The following is a 25834-nucleotide window of genomic DNA, read 5'->3' as shown; positions in this document are numbered from 1 at the left end:
TACACATCTGTCAATGATCTGTTGTCATCTTATAGTTCGAAGAACTTCCTCAAAATATAAGATGTATTTTACTTCCTACCACCACATTCAGAGATTTGCAATTTACTCATATTATATACATAAGTAATATTTCTTATACAAAAAACTACATGGAGCAGAATGCAAGTAAATGCACAAGAGTTTAGATATGATTTATACTCACTACTAAGCACAGTAACTTTTTTTCACTTAACCTATTTTTTTGTGAAAAATACAACTTATTCCCTACATGTTCTCTTTAAGATTACCAACATACTCTAAGTGACAAACTTTATTCTGCTTCCCAAGTACTTCCCATATAATCAAGACATCATTTCACTACCAATTTAACCCTAAGTATTTTCCAAAGGGCCTGCCTTACGTGGGTTACAATCATCTTACTATGCTTCTTGTGTCCATGCTGCTGGAAAAGCAGTCTGTACAAGCAGGAGGAGAGAGGCACAATCCTGAGAGAGAGGAGCAGAGAAAGATGTTGAGAAAACAAAACCAGATAAAATGAGTTCAGGAGCTCAGCCAGTGTTCAAGGTCAAGACTGATTACATTCTCGCAAACCATTATGAGTTAGTTGTTGTCCAGTAACAGGAAAACTGGCCCACAAGAAATACCTAAAATTCCATGTACAAGCAGCAATGTCGGCACTAATTCTAAGCCCACTATACTTCTAAAGAAAAAGGAGCAAGTGATCATAAAATATGACTATTTAGAAGACTGGGGAATACAGATGTCCCCTAAATGCCAATCAAAATTACTGTAACAAACTCAATGCTAGCCTAAAGTAGAACGGCTGAACTATATATATCTCATGAATTTCAATGTTGCCAAAAAACTTTTTTTTTTTTTTTTTGTGGTACATGGGCCTCTCACTGCTGTGGCCTCTCCCATTGCGGAGCACAGGCTCCGGATGCGCAGGCTCAGCGGCCATGGCTCACGGGCACAGCCGCTCCACGGCATGTGGGATCTTCCCGGACCGGGGCACGAACCCGTGTCCCCTGCATCGGCAGGCAGACTCTCAACCACTGCACCACCAGGGAAGGCCCAATGTTGCCAAAAAATTTTTATATTTAATCCTGAATGACTGAAACACTCTCAAATCAGAGTCCCCAAAATCATTATTACCGGTCTCAATTATCCTTGTATTCTAAATTTTTTTAATTAGTTAAAACCCCAACTTTTACCATATGTTGTTTTAAAATGAAACAAACAAAGCAAAAAGGATTTGAAAATAGCATAATTACACAATATAAAACTTAGGATGGATTTAATCTAACTGGAACTTTCATGGAATAGTCCCCTTCCCACTATCCCCTCTTAGTAAGAAGTGAAACCATAAACAAATCAGAGTTTTGATTTTAAATTTCCCATCTAAACTCCTATATGCCTACAATGCCATAAAATGACTTTCAAAATAATGCTTATACATACTAAGTCCTCCAAAACATTAATTTCATATTTAGTCAAAGAATCTTCCAACTAATAGGGAACCTAAAAATCTCAAATCAGTCATTTATTTCACAGAGGAGAAAACCAAATGTCCAGAAATGTTAACTGCCTTGGTCCAGGCCATTCAGCTACCTACTATAACATCAACCTATCCATTCAGGAAATCTTTATTTAGCATAAACTATCTACTAAGGCACTATGCTATGTACCAAGGATATGAAGCAATAAAGATACGTGGTCACTGTCCTCATGGAATTTATAATCTGGTGGGAAAGATTACTGCTAACTACTTAAAACTGTAGTTATCACTAGAAGGAAAAGCACAGAGTGTTTTAAGACAGTTTAACAGGGGACCTAAATCAGTGATTCTCAACCATGGTCGATTTTGCCCCCCAAGGGGCATTTGGTAGTATCTGGAGACATTTCTGGTTGTCACGATGGGGGAGCTAGTGGGTAGAGGCCAGGGTTGCTGCTAAACATCCTGTAATGCACAGGACAGCTCCTCACAACATATAATTATCCAGCCCAAAATACCAATAGGGTCCAGGCTGAGAAACCTTGATCTAAACCACTGGGGGCAGGGAGGGGTTAGTGAAGGCTTCCTTCCTTTATAACACTAAGACTGCTATGTCTTTAAGGGATTTTTCACAAGGTAGAAACAAAAAAGATAGACTAATTGTTACAATTAGAACTCCCACTGGAAAATCAAAACAGGAGAGAAAAAGGAGAGATTTCCCCCATACATGAAAAAGAAAGAAAAAGGCAATGTTTCATAGCTACTTCACATAAATTCCCTTTCCTGAACCACAAGGGGAAAATATAAAAACAAATTTCACATGCTTTTATTATTCCCATTACCTTTCCCACTGTTCTCTACCAAACCATGCCTACTACTAGATATTGGTGGAAAGATTGTATTAAAAGTCCTGTAGTTAATCAAATGAACACTCTGGATACAAACTTGGAAATGGAATAAAATGAAGATGGGATTTCACTATTGATGTGAAAGACAAGGCACAGAAGAGGAAAATGTACTGGGTGTTAAAGTGACTCTGGAAAGGGCTACATCCTGAAACAAAGAGTAAGCTATCGGACTAACCAAAGGATCCTAAGAACAAAAGACACTAAGAATTTAGATATCCTAAAGATGAGTAAAGAATTTAAGAACCAAGGTAAATTCAAAAATTAAACTGCAATAATTTTCCTGATACATGCATAACAGATTCTTATAATGCATAAGAGATTCTTATATTTTCCACATATTATTTTAAGAGTTCCTATATTACTAAAATGCCCTCTCCAATTAAGTTATAATTTTCTAAGGAAAGGGTCCTGTATTGCTATTCTCTTTTCCCTCTTTTCAAAAACAAAAACCCTACCACAATAACCTCCATACAGGAGGAGTCTTAAGGACAGAGTACAAATATGCAGCTCACATAAAATTGCTGCATTCCAGGGCTTCCCTGGTGGCGCAGTGGTTGAGAGCCCGCCTGCCGATGCAGGGGACACGGGTTCGTGCCCCGGTCCGGGAAGATCCCACGTGCCGCGGAGCGGCTGTGCCCGTGAGCCATGGCCGTTGAGCCTGCGCGTCCGGAGCCTGTGCTCCGCAACGGGAGAGGCCACAACAGCGCGAGGCCCACATACCGCAAAAAAAAAAAAAAAAAAAAAAAAATCTGCATTCCAGTAATCAACTGTGGTCCTAACGTAATCCACAGATTTAAACAGATAAAGATGAGACCCTTTCCACTGAGGTGAGAACTCTAAACCATCATAACAAGTAAATGCCACCATCTTTGAGCAGCAGCAACTACAATACCTGGTAATGATAATAATTCTTCTCGAATGAACCGCTCAGGTCAAGCACTGACCGTTAGGGAATCTTACATTCCATCCTGGACAAATTTTCTTTCATCATTTCAGAACTGACATTAGTGGTCATGGGATAAACTTTTATCACAGGATGATGCTTAACTGGAAATTAAAGTTTTCTCACAAAACTAGCACAATGGGCACTTAAATATCAGTTCTTGAGCCTCAATCTCATTTAACTCATGATAAGTATGAGGGATTTACCACGTAAAGGATCTTCTGACAGTGCATTTGAAAATGGGGTAGGGAGGCACAAAGTCCCTTTGAGAAAAGGGTTGGGGGGTGGAGGTGGCCGGGGGTGGGGGTGGGGGGTGGAGGCAGGCAGGCAGGCGGACACGCCATCATGACTCGGACACATCCTGCAGAAGACCACACACTTTCAGACTGAGACTTAGCCACAATTTGCATATTAAAAACCTATATTCTTAACTTTAAAATCTCTGGCACGTTCCTGTTTTCAAGCCAAGATCTGCTTGCTTGTCTTCCCTTTTTTTTTAATCTTGAAAAACCTGATAATTAGCAAGTTCTAAAAGCTAAGCATCTCTTATTTTAAACATTATACATACAGAGCTAAATTGTGGTGCCTTATAAAGCAAATGGCACTTCTTGACAATTCAGTGCTTCAAAGATACCTTTAAACTTGCCAGAGAAAGTTCTGTTGGGCTCAGCCCAAGGATAGATGCCTTTAAAAGCCAAATTCACTGCAAGTAAACATTCTAAAACATCCTTTTCTCCTAGTCCCGTAACTCAGATTCCTTTTTTATTTTTGCACTTTGCAACACGTGATTTAATGGAAAAACATCATTACTGAACTATTTCCCACTATATACTTCCTTGCAACAACACATTTTTACTACATCAGCCAGTATTATATTCACAGAAACTATTTTCAGAAATCAGAAAAAAACAGGATTATGTACTTTGAGTTTAAAGCAAAAAAAAAAGTATATTCTTCTGAATCTTCTTCAAAATCTATTGCCCTTCCTCAATTCTATGACTGTTACTGCTACAATTTTTAAGCCAACCCCATTTTCAAATATGGTGAAGTGCGAGCGTATGAGTAAATAGGAAGTTAAAAGATGTTTTAAGTTCTCTGAAATACATAAGGGGAGAAGAGAGAGTGCTACATGAACTAAAATGGGAACACTACTACAAATCTCAAGTTCTTATGAAGACTAGGTGAGAGGAGCTGAAGCATCAAGCCAGCCATTTAAATGTTAGGCTCCGTACCCTTAACGTCAATGCTAAAATGAAAAACCAATTGTTAACACCTGTAATCCACCACGCTTTACGGTGACCAACCACAGTGTACTAACCACTAGTTTGTATCTACCACATGGCAGGGAGGGCTGGGAATGGAGGAGGGTACATATTAGGAACCCCCAAGATAAACAGGAGAGGCACCCATCAAAAAGGCGTAGGGTAAATCAAATAATTGCAAGGAAATAAGAGAAAGGATTTTTTTATAATAAAAAAAACCACTTTAACATTCTCTTAGTGCTATAGCACCACGTGTAGCAAATAAAAAGGCTACAGACCTGTTGTTTTTCCCCCCTGCAGAGCCAGGAAACTATTAGCAATAAATTGGAACATACAGTATCCTTACTTTTTATTCCAGATTTTAAGGATAAGAGTATTGTGGGATGGAACCAAATTTTATAATTTGACCCAAATTACCAGCTATAAATTCATAAATAAAATGGAAAAGCTTCCCAAGTCTACTGCTCTAATTTGTATCAAGCGGTAAAAAAGAAAAGAAAATCCAGTATTCAAAAAGAAAATCCTTTCCAAAAAAAATGCTTGCTTTCATATAACTGTGTCACTGCTATCTAGTCTAATATGGAGAGTTTAATTCACATATTATCTAACTTTTAGCCTCTTTGCTAAGTTTCCAAAACGTCAATTCTAGGGAGGGAGGGAGGGAGAAAAGAGGGACGGTGGGAGGGAGGAGGGAACGAGTTTTCTCCTTTTGGAAAACAAATAAAATTGTAAAACAGCTTTTTAAAGTATTGCCCTGTTCATAATATCACTATTATACTACTGAATAGAGTATTAGCACTTCCACATGAAAAGCTCATAAAATTTATGTAAATTTAGTTAACATCACATTAAAATATTTTTAAATAAGGCATACAGGTAAGGATAACTCTGGTTGTGTCGATATGTACTTGTTAAATGCTTGTTTAATGTTAGCATTAAGGTCTATTCCTACCGGAGTTTTAAAAGATTTTAAAATATTTTATCAAAACTTGTCTCCCTTCAGACTAGGGAACTCAACTAAATAGTGAAAACCGGACACCTGCTTGTTAAAAATCTAGCCCTATATATGACACGTGAAGGAGCCCGTGGGAAATGCTTCTCCAGCATCTTCCCTCTGCATGCACAACTCTCCCTGCCTGTCTTTATGTCGGATGATGAGAACAGGGGGGGAGTAAGAATAGGAGAAACTGCAGAATAATCTCGCCTCCCGATCAACCATGCCCTTAGCTTAAGTCCCTAGTTGGCAGGTTACCTAGCCAACAATATCTCAATTATAAACAAACACTACTTGCAATGTGACCACAGGTTATCACCCCTGTAGGTGCTCTTGCCTGCACTACCCCCGATCACGGCCTGCCTCATTAAGGACCCGGGAAAGGTCTGGGCAATGATGCCCGGCCTCCAGTTAAAATCCCGCAGGCCCAGGAAAGAGATGGGCGGGCCAGGCATCGGCGGAACTGACCCAGAGAGACCTGCCGTAGGCCTCCGGGGGAGGGCCCACGCGGGCCTTCCCTCCAGCCCCGCAGCCACTCAGTACTCTGCTGGAGACACCGGAACCTCCCTCCGCCCCGGGGCGGCCCTCTTCCAGCCCTCCGCCCACGGAATCGGGGGAGGGGCGCCGGGGCAGAGAAACACCCCTCCCCCACGGCCACAGCTAGGCCGCCACTCGCCCCACCCTCAAAAGCCCAGCGGGCCAGTGCCCACCCTCCTGCGGTGGCCTCGTCCCGGGTTGGGGGGAGCGTGGGTAGGAGGGGAGGCTAAAGTACAATACCAACCTCGCTATTGAAGGTTTTCACAGCCTCCATGTTGTCGGTGCGGAGGCCCAGAGCCCGGCGGCGGAAGAGGCGGCGGCCACTGCACTGGGTGGGGAGAGCGAGACGGGGGCGGCGACGCGGCTGCGAGGAGGGGGCGCCGGCGGGAGGCCGGGCCGCTGCGACCCCGGGCAGGAGGGGAAGGGCAAGCACCGGCGGGGAAGGGTTCTCTTAGGGGCAGCGAGGCCCCGGCATGGCCGCTAGGACGGGCGGAGCGCCGGTCCGGGAAACAGAGGCGCTGCCGGGGCTGGTTGGCAGCGGCGGGGGAGGGGCTGGGCGCCTTCTCTTCTCCGCCCCGCTCGGTCTCGGGCTTCCACCCCCTAGCCCGGTCCCCTACACTCTCCACCCCCTTCTTCCTCTTCCTCCGACAGGCTCTTGTTTCACCTCCCCGCCGCTCGGGCCGTAGGAACCAGCAGCGCACGGCGAAGACGGAGGAGGAAGCGCTGGCAGCAGCGGCTGCGGCATCCAATATGGCGGACACGAGTCGGGCCGCGCAGCTCGGAGATCCGCGGCGCCCGCCAGCGCGCCCCCTGGCGGCGGGACCGCGCAGGCCCGGGGCGCCGCGCGGAACCATCGAGCGCGCGCGGGCCAGAGCGTCGCCGCCAGGAGGCCCCGCTCCTCTCGGTTCCCGGGGTCCCTTGCCCCTCACCCGCACCCCACCTCCTCGCCGCTACGGGAGCGAGTGCTGCTGCCTCTTGGAGCGCCCTTGGGGCCACTGCAAAGCACTGCTCTAAGAAAAACCGAAATGTCCCCCCGGCAAGTTTAGGCAATAATATACACGTTTCCGTTGTTTCCATGTGGCTTGGCCCCTTTACACGAGGTTTAGTTGCTTTTCAGAACTTTACTGGACGTTGGCCTAAAGGTTAACAGCCGGAAAAGTTCCTAGTCAGTCACTTATTTGGTAACGATGTGCCCAAGCATTTTAATAGCGTCGGGAGAAAACGTTAGAAACAAAAGCTTTGGATCCGGGCCGGGGCCGGGGGACGAGGGAAGCACGCCTGCAGCGAGCAAGCAGCTCAGTGCAGGAAATGCACGCAACATAAAATCCGGGGGGACCGGCGTGGTCTAGACAATGAGTGCATTTGCCTGTACAGCGGGAAGCAGTGCCCAGAACGCACAAGATTTCCATAGGCGAAAGGGAACCCATCTTTTATGAAAGATGAATTATTCTAAAGGAATTTTGCCCTAGGGTTAGAGGCAGAGGGTGAATACCGTTTTCCTAGATGAAATAGATGCTGCTAGCAAAATGCCTTCTCTCTCACTTCGTGCAATGTAAGATAACCGATACCAAATTCAAAGCGAGCATTTAAATTAAAAGTTAGGGGTGTATCACTGAACCCCAAACACCACTGTCGTCTTACTGGGAGTCATTTGTCAGCAATCACTTCTCCGAAGTTCACTCGAAGGAAAGGGGGGAAAGATGACGGCAGAATTTTTCTCTAGAGGATTGTTGGAATCAAGGTACTAATGTAAGAGCTGAGCCCAGAGCCGTGTGAAACTGGGGAAGGCAGGCACTTCTTGACATGTTAGGGTCTGCTTTTTAGAGCCTACTTCACTGACAGCTTTAATACGGTGGCTGGCTACTTAGAAGGTAAAATAGATAACTTTTTCGTAAGAGCTTATATTTCCACTTTCAAAATCTCAAATGTGTCACAAAGGTCATAGGCCAAGCCATTCTGATCTCTTGCCAACAATTGCAGTAGCCTCCTAACTAACTGGTCCCTATCATTCATCCTCCAGACTCTAGCCAGAGGGGAATTTTTTAAGACACAAATCAGATCAGGTCACTCCCTTGTTTAAATCTTTTTAAGACTTTCCCATTGCACTTCAGATATTATCTTAACCTCTTATGGCCCGAAGGTCCTACCTATCTCAGCTCACACTACTTTCCCCGTCCTCTTTACTCTGGCCACAGTGGTCTCCTTTGTTCCTTGACAACACTGAGTGCTTTCCTACCTAGGACACGTGTGTGCCTCTGCCTTCTGGGGTGCTGTTGCTCTCGTTCTTTCCTAGCTGACTCCTCATCCTCTTTCCTCCTGCCAGGGGTTTCTCCTAATCAGTTCATCTACATTAGCATGCTGTGACTTGTGGAAGTACCCACTCAGTTCTGGTCATGCCAGGTTTTAACACTCAACATTTGCTGCTCTGGCCTATGAGGGATTATTTATTCAGTCATTCATGAATGAATGTTGACCGAATTACTTAGGCCTGAGAGATTAAGATGCAATACAAGCTAAAGAATTATATTTTAAAAAAAGAATTAAATCCATTGTTAACATATTACAGGACTTGATTTCATAAAGCTTCCATAGCCAGAAGGATTGCCGAAGGCGTATTTTGACCAAGGGACGGAAAAGAAAAAAAAAAAAGGCAGAGGACAACCTAAGCACACTCTTTTAGTGAGAAGGAAGTAAGGCAAGAGGAAAAGTAGAGAAAGGTTAGAGGAGGGTAAAGGGGTGTCTGGAGGCCCAGTGCAAAGGGTAAATGCAAAGTTTGTGCACAACTACACACACCTCTATGTTGTGAACATGTCAATGCCCATGTCTGTAGTTTATGTATGTATGTATATTAGGATTCTGATTCCCAGGTAACAAACCAATTCGAGCTAGCTTAAGCATTAAAGAATCCACCATTAGGATGCAGATTTTTCTCCTGTAACCCAAAGTCAGGAATGCAGATGGGCCTAAGGAAGGCACCCAAACCAGAATTTAGAAAGCCTAAAGCAGCCTTGTCAGCTTACCTGCTTGAGTTTTCCTTCTGTTGCTTTATCCAACTCTCTGTTTTACTTAGTGGGATATGACTGTCGCTCCTGGTTTTATAGTTCTAAACACCTAGAGGACCTGACTGATAGCCTCTCCTTCCCAGTTCCAAATTCCTTAAGAGGAAAGTAAGGAACTGGATTGACCCAGCTTGGATTAGGTGATCATCACCAAGAAACTTAAGACCAATAATTCATTTTCTGAAGAAGATTAGTATGGGAAATAGTGGGCAGGAGTAGCCCAGCCACTGGGAGCAATATTCCCAGTTGTGAATTATGAAACTCACATTCCAGAGTTTATGGCATTCTCTTCCAAGTGCGGTTATCATTGGCCTTTCCCCTAGGACTTAATCATTTTGGGGAGTAACTCATAGGCTCTAATTCAGCCGTAACCAAGCGGTCAGAGTCAAAAACAGTCTGGAGCAGCACTCACCATAGAACTTTCTGAGATGGTGGACATGTTCTATAGCCGTGATGCCCGATTCAGTGGCGCTAGCTCTGTGTGACTATCGTGCATGTGAAATATGGCATGCGCAACTGAGAAAATGGGTTTTTAATTTTATTTCACTCTAATTGGCTCAAGTTTAAATATATGCTAGTGGCCACCACGTTGGAAAGCAGAGGTCTAGCTAGAGAGGACTTAGTCCCATCGATAGGGCACGTCCTGGGTAAGGGGAGTCATTGTGAGGTGGCAGTAAGCAAAACACAATTATCAGCTATCAGAAGTAGCTGTATATGTATATGAGTTATTTTTAAACAAGGGCAAAAAACCTGGAGCACTATCTAAACCAGAACTAATTTCCAGCCAATGAAAAAAATGAAAACTTGAGATTCCTCAGGAAACACTTTGGGAATGGTTTAGTAAATTAGGGCACAGAAACAAAATGGAATATTATATAGCCAATTAAAATGATTAGACTGTGAGAAACAATATGATGGTTCTTCAAAAATCAAATAGAATTAGCACATGACTCAGCTATTCCACTTCTGGATTCACCCAAAAGAAATGAAAACAGGGACTTGAGCAGATATCTGTGTACCCATGTTCATAGTGGCACTTTCACAATAACTAAAAAGTGGCAGCAGGGCTTCCCTGGTGGCGCAGTGGTTGAGAGTCCGCCTGCCGATGCAGGGGACATGGGTTCGTGCCCCGGTCCAGGAAGATCCCACATGCCGCGGAGCGGCTGGGCCTGTGAGCCATGGCCGCTGAGCCTGCGTGACCGGAGGCTGTGCTCTGCAACAGGAGAGGCCACAACAGTGAGAGGCCCGCATACCGCAAAAAAAAAAAAAAAAGAAAAAGTGGCAGCAACCCAAGTGTCCATTGACAGATAAATGGACAAACAAAACAGAATGGGGTATATGCATACAATGGAATATTATTCAGCCTTAAAATGGAAGGAAATTCTGACATCTGCTACAACGTGGATGAAACTTGAAGATATTATACTAAGTGAAATAAGCCAGTCACAAAAAGACAAATATTGTATGATTCCATTTATATGGGGTACCTAGAATAGTCAAATTCATAAAGACAGAAAGTAGAATGGTGGTTGCCAGGGGAGAGTGGAAATGGAGGATTAGTGTTTAATGGGCATAGAGTTCCTTTTTTGGAAGATGAAAAAGTTCTGGAAATGAATGGGGATGATGGTTGCACAAGAGTATGAAAGTACTTAGTGTCACAGAACTGTACACTTAAAAATAGTTAAATGGTAAATATTATGTTATGTTTGCTTAATCACAATTTTAAAAATATTTTTAATGGTTAGAATGAGACTAGAAATACAGGAAAAGGAAAATGCATATGTTAGCCTATTAAATACAAAAAAATACAAAACAAACTGTTAATGTATTGATATTTTAGTTTTAAGAGTATATATGCAAAGATTAAAAAATGATATAAAAAATAAAGATAATTCTATTAGGGTGCTGGGATTGTGAGGGTTTTTTAAAAAATATTTTTGCCCCATTTCAATAATTTGGTAATTTTGTGTCTTATTATTTTATTTTATTTTATTCTTTTTGACCCCACCATGTGGCTTATGGGATCTTAGTTCCCCAACCAGGGATTGAACCCAGGCCCATGGCAGTGAAAGCGCCAAGTCCTAACCACTGGACCGCCAGGGAATTCCCAATCTTATTATTTTAAATGAGCACAGTATAACTCACCAAACTTGATAGTGAAACCAGGTATATTTCCTGAGAGAATCATAAGATGTTAAAAGTACAAAGTAAATATTTTACTTCTACCAGCTTCACTTAAATTAAGTAGGAATTTTGAGTTTGGCAGATGTGTTTTGTTTTCTGTCAAAGAAGTGGTTCTTCAAATAGCTAAAGGTAAAACAGCACATGTTATCAGTAGTAGTGGTCAAAGATTAAAAAAAAAAATCTCTAAATTTCCAGGCTTTGTAGTTTGAATATTGATTTAAACTTAACCTTTGCCCCTCAATGAGTAAACCAACAGGTTCGTGTCTTTCTCCTTCACAATGAATCTTTCCTTACTACTTACACACACTCACACACTCCTGACCCAAAGTATATGCCCAACCCACAGACACAACCTTCAGTTGTTCCCCAGACTTTCTAAATGGACATGACTTCAAGTTGCTGGTGAGAAGGAGCTGTTTTGCCTGCCTTAAAGTTTTATGCAGCTATTGTGAAATGACAGGAACTTTCTGTTCATTCATTTCAGATCATTGAAAAGGAGACCAAATTATTTTGTTGCAATACAATGAGAGAAGACTCAGGGTATGATGAAAGAGGTCATATCACCCAAAAGGCATTTTCTTATATCCCTAAACTCTGTCTACCTTTCTGCTACAAACAGCTGTTATAAATTGAGGGCACTGTGCTAAGTGGCATCAACGTGGCTGTCCAAATAAGGCCTCATATTTTGACAATACATTGTGACCACTGTATTCCTCATATGCTGATGGATTAGTAACTCAATTTAATTCATCCAGAGTAGATCAGAGCCTCATGGACAAACCAATAATAACCAAACACAAGATACTGACACATCCCCCCCAGAATGCAAGCTTATTAATTTACTATATATCTCATTCAAGTGACTGGAATTCTCATGTCTACTATTCAAGGTAAAGTCTTCTACACCAAGGTAGCTGGGAAACTAATAATCAGACAGTTGCTTTGAATTATTAAATTGTAAAAAGAAACTTTCAGTGACTAGAACTTATATATCCTTCCCCCTGACGTATACCCAAGCTTCAGTGTTCCTTTTTCCTACACCATATTGAATAAACACTGCAAACATCTCTCTGATACCTATTTTGTTTTTATGCTAATATCTTTTGGCTCAATTTGAAGCCTATAATAAGACTAGCAAAATCATGGCTTTCTGAAGATTTGAGTTTATTCCTTATATGTTAATTTGTATAGATTTTAATCTAAGTCAGAAGGTTTCAAGGCACTTTTTAAAAATCAGTTTTGGGTGGTGTTATAGTCTGAATTGTGTCTCCCGAAATTCATATGTTGGAGTCCTAACCCTCAGTACTTCAGAATGTGACTGTATTTGGAGAAAGGGTCTTCCCTGCATCCCAGTTTGAGATATGATTGAAAAATAAAAATTATATACATTTAAGGTGTACAAGGTGATGTTTAGATGTATATTGTGAAATGCATACCACAATCAAGCTAATTAATATATCCATCCCTTCCCATAGTTACCACCATTTTTTGGGAAATGAAAACACTTGAGATCTACTCTCTTAACAAATTTCAAGTATACACTACATTATTATTAACCATAGCCATCATGTTGTCTCCAGAACTTATTCATCTTATAACTAAAAGTTCGTACCCTTTGATCAATATCTCTCCTCTCCCCCGACCCCCAGCTTCTGGTAATAAAGATTCTACTCTCTGTTACTATGAGTTTATCCTTTTTCAAAAAAAAATTCCACAGATAAGTAAGATTATGCAATATTTGTCTTTCTGTGTCTGGCTTATTTAACTTACATAGTGTCCCCCAAGATCATCCATGTTGTTGCAAATGGCAGGATTTCCCTCTTTTTATTTTATTTTATTTTTTGAGCATTCTTTTTTTATATATTTTTTAAATTGAGGTATAGTTGATGTACAATATTATATGTTTTAGGCATACAACATAGTGACCCATTGGTTGTTCAGTAGCATGTTGTTTAATCTCCACATACTTGTGAATTTTCCAGTTTTCTTTGTATAATTAATTTCTGGTTTCACACCACTGTGGTTGGAAAAGATGCTTGAGATAATTTCAATCCTCTTAAATTTATTAAGACTTGTCTTGTGGCCTAACAGAAGATCTATCCTGGAAAATGTCCAATGTGCACTCCAGAAGAACGTGTATTCTGTTGCTTTTGGAGTGGATATTCTGTATATATCTGTTAAGTGCATCTGGTACAACATGTCATTTAAGGCTGACGTTTCCTTATTGATTTTCTGTCTGGATGATCTATCCACTGATGCAAGTGAAGTATTAATATCCCCTACTATTATTGTACTACTGCCTATTTCTCCCTTAAGTCTGTTAATTTTGGCCTTATATGTTTAGCTGCTCCTATGTTGGGTGCATAAATATTTACAAATGTTGTATTCTCTTGTTGGATTGACCCTTTTATTACTATGTAATGCCCATCTTTGTCTGAGAAGCCCTGGGTTAAGATTTTGTTTTATTGTTTTGTTCTGCTTCTAATAGGAAGAGATAAGAGAGCTATGTAAAGTTCAAAAAGTTCTTAACGATCATATGCCTGTCATGTTATTTTGACTTACTTCACATAAACTGTTTGTAGAGAGGAATGGGTTAGTAATCAAGACGAGTTATAAAAGAGAATTGAGGGCTTCCCTGGTGGTGCAGTGGTTGGGAATCCGCCTGCCGATGCAGGGGACGCAGGTGCGTGCCCCGGTCCAGGAAGATCCTACATGCCGCAGAGCGGCTGGGCCCGTGAGCCACGGCCGCTGGGCCTACGCGTCCGGAGCCTGTGCTCCGCAACAAGAGAGGCCACAACAGTGAGAGGCCCGCATACTGCAAAAAAAAAAAAAAAGAGAGAGAGAGAGAATTGAGTATGAAGGCAGAAAGAATTCACATTCAAGGCATAAAATGGTGGTGAAATGGAATCTAATCTTATCCTCTGGGTCAGGGAGAACTTCTGGAGGTCAGGACACCATGGTACCTACTTTAGGAACTATAGCCTTAGTCCCTTAAATTCCAGCAGACTGTTGACACTTTAAAAGGATGAATTTCTGACAGAATGACAGAGCAGATTCCTAAACACCTCCATTGCATAGCAACTACTGATACTCATTAAAATATTTAAATTTTCTTTTTAAATGTACTGCTGTGTTGATAAAGAGTAAAAGCAGTCTTAGAAGCCAAAAAAAGTAGAAGCAGAAATCTAGAGAAATAAGGAAGCACTGTAATGGCAGAACCCTGCCAACCCCTGGTGTCACTAAGCTTTGATTTTGACATGTACATAGGACATGAGATGGCCAAGTTATGGCGTCTTTTTAATTTAAATAATTAAACAAATAACACTATATTAGTTTTAGGTGTACAAGATGATGATTCGATATTTGTATATATTGCAAAATGAGCACCACCATAAGTCTAGTTAACACCTATCACCATACATAGTTACAAAATTTTGTTTTTTCTTGTGATGAGAACTTTTAAGATCTACTCTCTTAATCTTATAAAAGAACCTTGTACAAAGCTAAATGTCCAAAGGGAGCCATCAGCAAAGTGGTTAAAGTGTAAAGGGAAGAATAAAACAAAAACAAAAGGTGTTGGCGGATGTGGGAGGAGGGAGCGGCACAGAAATTCCTGTATCACCATCAGAACTGAGTAAAGAAAGGGAAGAAATTCCCACAAGAGTGTGTAACCACAAGTCAGACCTCATGCATGTTTGTGGTCCACTTCATAATATCTGGGTGATGTAAAAAACCTCAAGCAAAGGAATTATTTTAAATTGGTACTGGGTTGGCATGCCTCCAGGCAACAGAAAATACAACTGCAATTTTTTCTGGGGGAAAGTGACTTCAACCTAACCTTCAAAGAAGTTTGACAAATAAAGGTCTATTGAAAATGAGATTATAATTAAACAAACAAATAAATGAACAGGAAAACAAAACATCGTGAGTGGGAGCCAACAGAAACACAAGACAGCAAAATCAGATCATCCAAAAGTTTAGATGGTAGAATCGACAGATTCAGAAGACAAAATTTTTAATAGGTGCCTGGGAATATGTTGGACTAGGTTATTCAGATCAGTCCCATTACTGAAAACCACAACAAATGCTGGCTAAAAGAAAGAAAAATATGAAAAGCATTGAAAGCACTGAAAACAGGGCAAAACTTAAAGAAAGTGAGAATCAGAGAGACCCTGAAATTGCTTTTGCCTTGGGTGCATTTTCCATTCCAGACAAACTTGAACTTTGGGTTTTGACAGCCTTCTGGGGTAAAAGGGGCAGAAATCAAAGCCTGGGAGCCCCCAAGTTGGAAAGTCTAACAGGATGGTCTCTTTACACTAAGCTAGACCTGCAAAGGGTTACAACCCAGGATTAGGGTGAAACAGAAGTAAACTCACATCTCTCTCCACCCAGGGGACTCTGAGAAAATTTTCCTTGTCTTACAGTACAAGAAGAGAGGGGAATAGTGAAAAGTGTAACACAGCCTAGCCTTTACACGGATTTGCAGTTCAATATCATGTTACCTCTAGCCCTTAATGTAGTTCAAAGTGTTCCCGGGCTAGTAGTGCCCCTAGATCAGCGGTCCCCAACCTTTTTGGCCTCAGGGACTGGTTTTGTGAAAGACAATTTTCCACAGCTGGAGCTGGGGTGGGGGGCTGAGAGGGCACAGGGCTCGCTCAGGCAGTGATGCGGGGGGCTGAGAGGGCGCAGGGCTCGCTCAGGCAGTGATGCGGGGGGCTGAGAGGGCGCAGGGCTCACTCAGGCAGTGATGCGGGGGGCTGAGAGGGCACAGGGCTCGCTCAGGCAGTGATGCGAGCGAGAGGGAGGGGCTGATGAAGCTTCGCAGGCTTGCCCACCGCTGCTGCCCTCCTGCTGTGAGGCCCAGGTCCTAACAGGCCTCAGACAACTACTGGTCGTTGGCCCCGGGGTTAGGGACCCCTGCCCTAGACAACTAAGAGAAGGAAATACACGTCCTCTCTGAAATATTGGTCCTTCCTTTAAGGCCTTAAGGAAATCCTGCAAATGAATTCTTAAGGAAAATGAGTGTATTTGTTTCCCATTGCTGCTGTGACAAGTTACCACAAACTTGGCGGCTTTTAAAACAACACAAATTTATTGTCTTACAGTTCTGGAGGTCAGGGTTCACAGTGGGTCTCACTGTGCTAAAATCAAGGTGTCAGCAGGGCTGCATTTCTTCTAGCTGGAGGCTCTAGAGGCAACATTTGAAGATTATATACCATAAATGAGAATCAGCAGAAAAGACAGATGAAACATACATTCATACACATATACATCATAAACCAGTTAGGTTTATCACAGGAATATAGGGTTGGTTTAACATTAGAAATATTCATTAATGTAATTCACATTTTAAGAGATTAAAAGAAGGACTTCCCTGGTGGCACAGTGGTTAAGAATCTGCCTGCCAATGCAGGGGACATGGGTTCCATCCCTGGTCCAGGAAGATCCCCCATGCCACAAAGCAACTAAGCCCATGCGCCACAACTACTGAGCCCAAACGCTGCAACTACTGAAGCCCGCGCTCCTAGAGCCTGTGCTCCGCAACAAGAGAAGCCACCTCAATGAGAAGCCCGTGCACTGCAACGAAGAGTAAAAAAAAAAGAGAGAGATTAAAAGAGAAAAACGATATGACTGTTTCAGTGGATGCAAAAAAATGCATTTGATGTGATTCAATATCACAGCTAAATAAAAACAATATTAGATTCCAATGTCTGCCATAACAAATTACCATGAATTTGGTGGCTTAAAGCAATAATTCTCTCACAGTTCTGAAGGCTAGAAATAAAAAATCTAAATGTGAGCAGGGTCAGGCTCCCCTCAGAGGCTCTAGGGGAGAGTCAGTTCTTGCCTCTCACAGCTTCTCCTAATTTTTTTTTTTTTTAACATCTTTATTGGAGTATAATTGCTTTACAATGGTGTGTTAGTTTCTGCTTTATAACAAAGTGAATCAGCTATACGTATACATATATCCCCATATCCCCTCCCTCTTGCATCTCCCTCCCACCCTCCCAGTCTCACTCCTCTAGGTGGTCACAAAGCACCGAGGTGATCTCCCTGTGCTATGCGGCCGCTTCCCACTAGCTATCTGTTTTACATTGGGTAGTGTATATATGTCCATGCCACTCTCTCACTTTGTCCCAGCTTACCCTTCCCCCTCCCCGTGTCCTCAAGTCCATTCTCTAGTAGGTCTACATCTTTATTCCCATCCTGCCCCTAAGTACTTCATGACCTTTTTTTTTTTTTAGATTCCATATATATGTGTTAGCATACGGTATTTGTTTTTCTCTTTCTGACTTACTTCACTCTGTATGACAGACCTCCTGATGTTTTTTGACTGATGGTGACATCACTCTGATCTCTGCCTCTATCCAAACCTGGGCCTCTCCTCTGTGTCTGTCTGTATAAAATCTCTCTGTCTCTCTCTTCTAAGGGTACATATGATTGCATTTAGGGCCAACCCTGATAATTCAAGATAAATTCCTCTCAAGATCCTTAACTTAATCACATCATTTGCCATATAAATTAATTTTCATTCTTGCTGTGTAATGTGATATTCACAGGGTCCAGAGATTAGGAAGTAAATATAACTTGGGGGGAGGGGACATTCTTCCAGCATACAGCAAAACAAACCACAAGGGAATTGTAAAAGACAGCTTACTTAACTTGTATTTTAATCAGGATCTTAAAAAAATAGCTACAGCTAATATCAAACATTCCTTTTAAAACCAGGAATAAGAATGGATGTCCATTATTACCAGTTCTATTCTACATTATCCCAGAAACCCAGACCAATGCAGCAAGACAAAGAAATAAAAATTCTAAAAACTGAAAAGAAAAACACACAAAATATTATTTTAACACAACTGTCTGAATATAAAACTTTAAAAACATCTACAGATAAGTTATAGAATTATTAATAGTTTAAGAAAATTGCATTTCTTTTTTTTTTTTTTTTTGGCCTCCCCGCACAGCTGGTGGGATTTTTGTTCCCCGATCAGGGATTGAACCCAGGCCTTCAGCAGTGAGAGTGCAGGGTCCTAACCACTGGGCCGCCAGGGAATTCCTGACAATTGCATTTCTATATGCCCATACATGGAAATTATATTAGTAACTGTAATCGATTACAGAAATATTTACCAAGTAAAGTAGCAACCAAAATATTGGGCTGGCCAAAAATTTCGTTTGGGTTTTCTGTATGATCTTATGGACAAACCTGAGTGAACTTTTTGGCCAGCCCTAGTAGAGGGTGTTGTGCTTCCTCCTATGACGGCATACTGGTACTGCACTTGGCCTTTTATAGTAACAACTAGAGAATGTACAAAATATAAGCAACAATTGTTTTCAGACATTGGGCACTAGACAGAGAAGGATAATAAAAACTGTATCCCAGCAGTACCTCTACTTTCTTCCTGGTGGCTCTTTCTGGACCACAAGGTGGGGAGGAGGAACCCAAACAGAGCATGAGAGTCTTACTGAGTTGAGGAGACAGAGATCAGGTTTTGGACAGGTGGCTGGAATTTGGAGGACAAGATGCTACAGCGGAGAGAGCTATGTGGAGAAAGGGCTCCAGGGACTTCCCTGGTGGTCCAGTGATTAAGACTCCAAGCTCCCAGTTCAGGGGGTCTGGGTTCGATTCCTGGTCAGGTAACTAGATCCTGCATGCTGCAAGGAAGGTCCTGCACATGGCAACTAAGACCCAGCGCAGGTAAATAAATAAATAAATATTTTTTAAAAATGTCTATCCTAAAGAAAGGGCTCCAGAAATCATCATAGAGATCACCTTGAGTTTTGGCTGACTACAAAGCAGCACATGCTTAGAGAAAATTCTACAAGGTCAGGCAAAGAAAAGCACTTGGGAGCCCAAAGCTGAACAATTCCCAAAACTAGGAGATATTGAGTTCTCATCAGCCAGAGTGGAGAAATCCTCACTGAACACCTGGGAAGAACTATAGGCACACACACACACACACACACACAATGATGGTGTGTATCAAAGCAACACAGGAACCAACTGAAAGGGCTCCCAGTGCCAAAGCAGAAACAATTTGAACAAAATAAAATATTACTGAATTATAATCCAAGCAAGAATGATAACCTCATTCATGGCGTGAAGGCAATATTGTTAAGATGTCAGTTTTTCTCAAAATGTTTTAAATGTTCAGTGCAATTTTTTAAAAAGCAGGTTTTTTCCCCCCTTAGAAATAGACAAGCTGATTCTAAATATATGAGGATGAAAAGGATTTAGAATACCTAAGACAATTTTAAGGAAAATTGGAAGGACTTCTACTATGTGATCTAAAATACTATTATAAAGCTACAGCTTCAAGACAATGTGGTGTGGTAGTGGAGTATGAATCAATCTATGTATCAATAGAGAAGACTAGAAAATCCAGAAATATACACATATATGTATATATTCCCACACATATATAGTTTATTCATTTTCAAAAACGTACCAAGGTAATTCATAGTCTTTCTAATAAATGGCAATGGAAAAAAGGGGATCCATATGGGAGAAAAAGGTGTCTCAACGTTTGCATCCCACCATAGATGAAAATTAGGAGAAGACGGGCAGTGCATGGAGGGAAGATGGGTCGGCGGGAACTGGGAAGACTTTTTCATGGAGATCACAACCACGGCTACTTCTGATTACTTCTCCAGTTTTACCATTTCCTCCGATTCCTCTGTTCATCATTTCAGTTCCTTGAATGAGATATTCTGTGGTTTGATTCTAGACATTGCCATGTGATTTCATTTTACTGGAACGCTTTCTACACAGTTACATCTCATCTTTATTTGGGTAACTCCTATTCATTTCACCTTTGATTTTCCTTTTGATTAATTGGTAAATACACGCAATCTTTATAATATATGAAAGATATAAAAATTTTTGAAAGAACACCTGTAGAGCCCTCTCTGAAAGGGATTTCTAAAACCAGCACTAGCTTTGATATTAGCCAGGAGGACTCATAGTCTCAGAATATGGTCAAAGTCACAGTATGATTTATTACAGTGAATGGATACAAAACAAAATCAGCATAGGGAAAAGGCACAAGGCAATCAGGTGCAAGCTTCTAGGAGTCCTCTCCCAGGGGACTCATGTAGGATGTGTTTAACTCTTCCAGCAATGAGCCGTGACAACATGTGTAAAGTGTTGCTTATTAGAGAAGCTCTTTAGGGACTCGGTGCCAAGGGTTTTTGCTGGGACCTGGACATGCAGCTCCCTCTGCCTGGCATGTACCAAAATTCAAGACTTCAGGATGGAAAGCAGGTGTTTGGCGTAAACCATATTGTTTAGGCGCTGTGAGCCACTCTTATCAGGCAATGGTGGGAACCCTCCCAAGATGAAATCTAAGCTCCCAGACACTAGCCAAGGTCTCAACTTACAAGCAGGTCTTTCTAAGGATAGCATCTCAGGCCTGCTACTTATTCTGGTACCCACTTCCTGTTCATGCCCATCCCAAGTCCCAAACACTTCCCCTCCACCCATCAAGTAACCACCATATTAATGAATATTTACTGTGACCTTGCTTTTCTTCCTACAGATGTATTTTATATGTATGTATGCCTATACAATTTATTTTTGTTTTTGTTTTTTTTTTTTGCGGTACGCGGGCCTCTCACTGCTGTGGCCTCTCCCGTTGCGGAGCACAGGCTCCGGACGCGCAGGCTCAGCGGCCATGGCCCACGGGCCCAGCCGCTCCGCGGCACGTGGGATCCTCCCAGCCCGGGGCACGAACCCGCGTCCCCTGCATCGGCAGGCGGACTCGCAACCACTGCGCCACCAGGGAAGCCCTACAATTTATTTTTGGTTTTGCAATGTTTTGAACTTCATCTAACTAGAATAATGTACCTTTCAATTTTTCATTTATATAATGCTTGTGATGCTCATCCATGTTAATATCTGCATTTCCGTGTGTGTGTGTATGTGTATGTATACACACATACCTTATTGTTTAAACTTAATTATATGTATGTATGTGTTGTGTGTGTACATATACATATACATATCTGTTGGAGATAAAATATAATCTTCAACTCAATAAAGCATTATCTTTAAATTTGCTCATTGATACATTATTTATTTTAATAACTTTACTGATTTCTTTTTTTTAATTTTAATTAATTAATTAGTTTATTTTTGGCTGCGTTGGGTCTTTGTTGCTGCACACGGCCTTTCTCTGGTTGTGGCGAGCGGGGCTACTCTTCGATGCAGTGTGTGGGCTTCTCATTGCAGTGGCTCATCTTTGTTTTGGAGCATGGGCTCTAGCACGTGGGCTTCAGTAGTTGTGGCTCACAGACTCCAGAGGGCAGGCTCAGTAGTTGTGGCACACGAGCTTAGTTGCTCCATGGCATGTGTGATCTTCCCGGACCAGGACTCGAATCTGTGTCCCCTGCATTGGCAGGCAGATTCTTAACCACTGTGCCACCAAAAACCAACAAAATTATCTTAGGGGATTCTCATTACATTTACATTTTGCTCTGGATTTGACTCTTATTTTTTCCTAAATGGTTACTGAATTTTCTCCAACTCATTTATTGAAAAGTTTACATTTTTCTCAAAGGTTTACACTACAACCTTTCTTGTAAGTTAAATTCCCACATGTTGTTCTACTCTATCAGCTTGTCTATTAATATTTCTCTATAACACTATTCTAATATTCTAGGCTTTTATGATACATTTTATTATATGGTATAGTTGGTTCCATCTTATTGCTCTTCTGTTTAAAAGATTTCTTATCTTATTTCTTGATTCTTTTTATATATGAAACTAAAATCCATTTGCCTATTCTCATACATAGCTTTAGATATTTTTACTGGAATCCTACTAAATTTACGAATAAATTAGAAAGAACTGACATCTTTTTGAAATTGAGTCTTCTGTGGAGAGATAGACAATAATCAAAATAAGCAAGCTAAATATATGAAATATTTTTTGATGATAAGTGCTAAATAAAGCAGGGAAGGAGACTGGAAGGTGGGGCTGGAGGTTGCTATTTTAAATAGGAGAGACTCACCAATATTTTAGTATAGACTCTAATGAAGTGAGGGAGGCAGTTCATGTTCTAGACCTAGGGATTGGCAAGTTCAAAGGCCCTCAAGAATTGGCTTTGGCTAAGAGCACAAACAGCTCACCCATAGTAACAGGAGGCCAGGCAGAGTGTCCCACCTAGATGCAGTTCAATGGCTAGATGCGGTGGTAGGCTGGGGTAGACAGTCTCCTGTTTTCTTAGTGAAATAGGAAGTTGCACAGAATGAGGATCTGGAAGGCAGTGTTAAGAGGAGAAGGGGACGGTGGTGTTAATAGCAGGCAGCACTAAGGGCTTATTCAAGAATAGTGACTGTGGGCTTCCCTGGTGGCTCAGTCCCTGGTTGAGAGTCCGCCTGCCGATGCAGGGGATACGGGTTCGTGCCCCGGTCCGGGAAGATCCCACATGCCGCGGAGCGGCTGGGCCCGTGAGCCATGGCCGCTGGGCCTGCGCGTCCGGAGCCTGTGCTCCACAACGGGAGAGGCCACAACAGTGAGAGGCCCGCGTACCACAAAAAAAAAAAAAAAAAAAAAAGAATAGTGACTGTGAATTCACAGTGAGGACTGTCAACATGGCTGTGCATGGTTCTCTAGCCACAGTCAGCCACGTGGGTAAAGGCTTGGAGGGCGCAAGAGCTGGACTTACTCAGGGTTGTGATTTAACCAAGCAGGAATCACAAGGCAAGAGCAGGGCAAGGAAACCGAGGATGAAGTGTTTGAGGATAATAACAGTGACTGTGGAATTGCCACTGGATAAGGGGAGAAGTGAGGGCAGGAGGGGGCAAGGGATTTGTAAAATTTATTGTAAAACTAGCTTTTTAGAGATTATTCTTCAAACTATAAATCTGTGAAGAGATCACCTCATTATTTTAATTAATTAAAGAACGTAATTAATAGTATTCTTACAAACCTGAACATTTTTCCATCCCCAAAAGTTATCATATAGCCAAGAATGTAACAATAGTTAAAGACTCTGTTATTAAACTTCAACATCAATCATAAAAGAAATTTCACCCTTGTAGCATTCAAATAATTATCCATAATCTGTGGTATCAAATACAGACATGGAATGAATAATTAAAATTCACAGAAAATGGGAAAGTTTTGGATAACTGTTAAGTGTTCCATTGGATGCTTAAGCCTTTTCAATTTTTGATACACCAGAATAGCAAATCTGATTAACCACCATTTTATATTTTCTTTCTTCCCTTACAAGGGATCTGAGAAGTAAAATGGTAGGCTATAGGACAAACCCTAGGCCTTGCTGAAAACAAGGCCATGATTTGTAAAGTACTGATTAACTATCCAGAAACAGCTAAGTTGACTTCTTTCATTTCTAACTCAATAAAGATCAAACCTATATTTCCTTCCCCCTCACTCATTTTTCATAAAATCTCAGAGTTGAAAAGAATGCAAGCATAAATCAGTGCTTAGCTCCTATGTGGATTTTTGACAAGGGGTCATACAGTTTCTGCTTTCGTGGTGCCAGTGATGGGGAAGTCCAATTTATTATCCAATTGACTTCAGCTCTGTTTGCTATAAAGTTCTATGTCAAAATGAGCCTAAATATGTTGCCATAGTACTTTCACCCACTTGTCTCGGACCTGTACCCAAAGTCACACTAAGTACATTTGATTCCTCTCCCACAATATAATCTTTCAAAGAACATTTTAAAAAACTGTCATGTTTTTTACTCGACATAAACAGCTATACTTTTTTCCCACTTCTTTTAGTCATTCTTCATATGATCTTCTACCAGCCAAACCCTTGTCTTCAGATCAGCTCCAGAGTATTGTTTTACAATTCAAATACTACAAGTAAGGACAGCCCAACTCAGAGAGGATCTGACCTAGGAAGGCCTCTATTATACTTCTCTTTGGATAACTTAAAATTCCATTTGCTATTTTTAGTATCTATATCACATGGCATTTGTCGCACTTAAGCTGTACTCCTGTGTGGTTGGTTTCCTGGGCCAAGTTCCAGCCATTACATTTGTCTATATTAAATTTGATTCTCCTAGATTAAGCCCATCATTTCAACCTACTACCTTTTTGATTGTGATTCTGTCATATCTAGTAGCCTTCTAGTTTTACCTCATCTAAAGGTTTAATCAGTATACTCTCAATGTCATTATATATATAGCTATAAAAAAAAGTCTGATTACTAAGGAGTCTGTTCTTCAGTTTTAAAGCACTTTCCCAGCTGGACATCAAACAGCACTGTTTCAGTCTTTTCTGATTACTTCATTGAGTACAAATCCACCCACGTTACGTCATCTTGTCTACAAAAGCATCGTGCAATGCTTGACATTCCCCCTAAATGCTGTAGTATTCGTTTCATAAATCATCTTTAAGTACAACTCCATAGTGGGTATCATAGCTTTAATCCTACAGTTAAAGGCCACACTTTTATGATTTAAATACAGCATCACAAAAATGTTTTAGAGGTCTCTGGCTCAAGATAATGGACTGAACACAAATATTTGTCTCGTGTTCCTTCTGAAACTCCACTAATATTATGCTCTGGAATTATAGAAAGTTATGTAAACACTGGAAGAGGGAAGTTAATGAGGGGATTTATCCACAGATAAGAAATTTCAAACAAATCTGGAAGACAAAGTGGGACAGAAGTGTGTTAATAGGTGAGATGGAGCTCAAACTGCAGTTCAGTGAGATAGAAGCGTAGCTAGGAGACCAGCCAGAATCTGGAGATCAGAGAGTAGGAATGCAGAGTCGGGCTGAGTATACGGAAGAGCTGTGCTAATCTAATCCCATCTTTCCTGCCTCACCCACCAGAGGCTGCATCACAGAAGAGGAAAAGTTCTGATTTCTAAGGAAATTAAACACTTTGAAGGCCTATGTTTTCCAAGGCGAGTACTGGGTTTGACTTCCTCATGAGGAATTACTGCATCTGCATTAAATGTCCCTCCAACATATAACAACTTCCCATCTGGGAAAAGAGGCTTATCAGGAGGCAGTAAAAGCAGAAACTCATACCAACTACATGAAATAATCCATCACATCTTTTATTCTTAAATATAAAGGAACTAGGGCTTCCCTGGTGGCGCAGTGGTTGGGAGTCCGCCTGCCGATGCAGGGGACACGGGTTCGTGCCCCGGTCCGGGAGGATCCCACATGCCGCGTAGCTCCTGGGCCCGTGAGCCATGGCCGCTGAGCCTGCGTGTCCGGAGCCTTTGCTCCACAACGGGAGAGGCCGCGGCAGTGAGAGGCCCGCGTACCGAAAAAAAATAAAAATAAAGGAACTAACAAGGTTCAACAGATGCATCGGGGAGAAAAAAACAATGTGAAAGAGCTAGACCAAGATACACAAGAAAAAAATAATCCCAGAAGAAATAGATAATTCAAGAAACAAAAGAGGGCTTGAAATAAAATAGCCTCAAGAAAATATTATACATATAAAACA

General features: G+C 41.5%; 1 protein-coding gene across 1 annotated transcript in view; it reads right to left on the bottom strand.

Moving 5' to 3' along the window:
• SCAF8 (SR-related CTD associated factor 8) overlaps window positions 1-6884 on the bottom strand; it is a gene marked incomplete at its 5' end in the record, with an annotated part of 81791 nt that extends 74907 nt beyond the window's left edge. The window contains 6 exon segments of the mRNA XM_079716559.1: window positions 421-474; window positions 477-485; window positions 6384-6436; window positions 6439-6540; window positions 6543-6813; window positions 6816-6884. Coding sequence (XP_079572685.1) covers window positions 421-474; window positions 477-485; window positions 6384-6436; window positions 6439-6540; window positions 6543-6813; window positions 6816-6884 — 558 coding nt within the window.
• Window positions 6885-25834: the final 18950 nt, after the last annotated feature.

Source organism: Hyperoodon ampullatus, assembly GCF_949752795.1.
Source record: "Hyperoodon ampullatus genome assembly, chromosome: 12".
Lineage (NCBI taxonomy): Eukaryota > Metazoa > Chordata > Mammalia > Artiodactyla > Ziphiidae > Hyperoodon > Hyperoodon ampullatus.
This window is presented reverse-complemented; position numbering and strand designations above follow the sequence as displayed.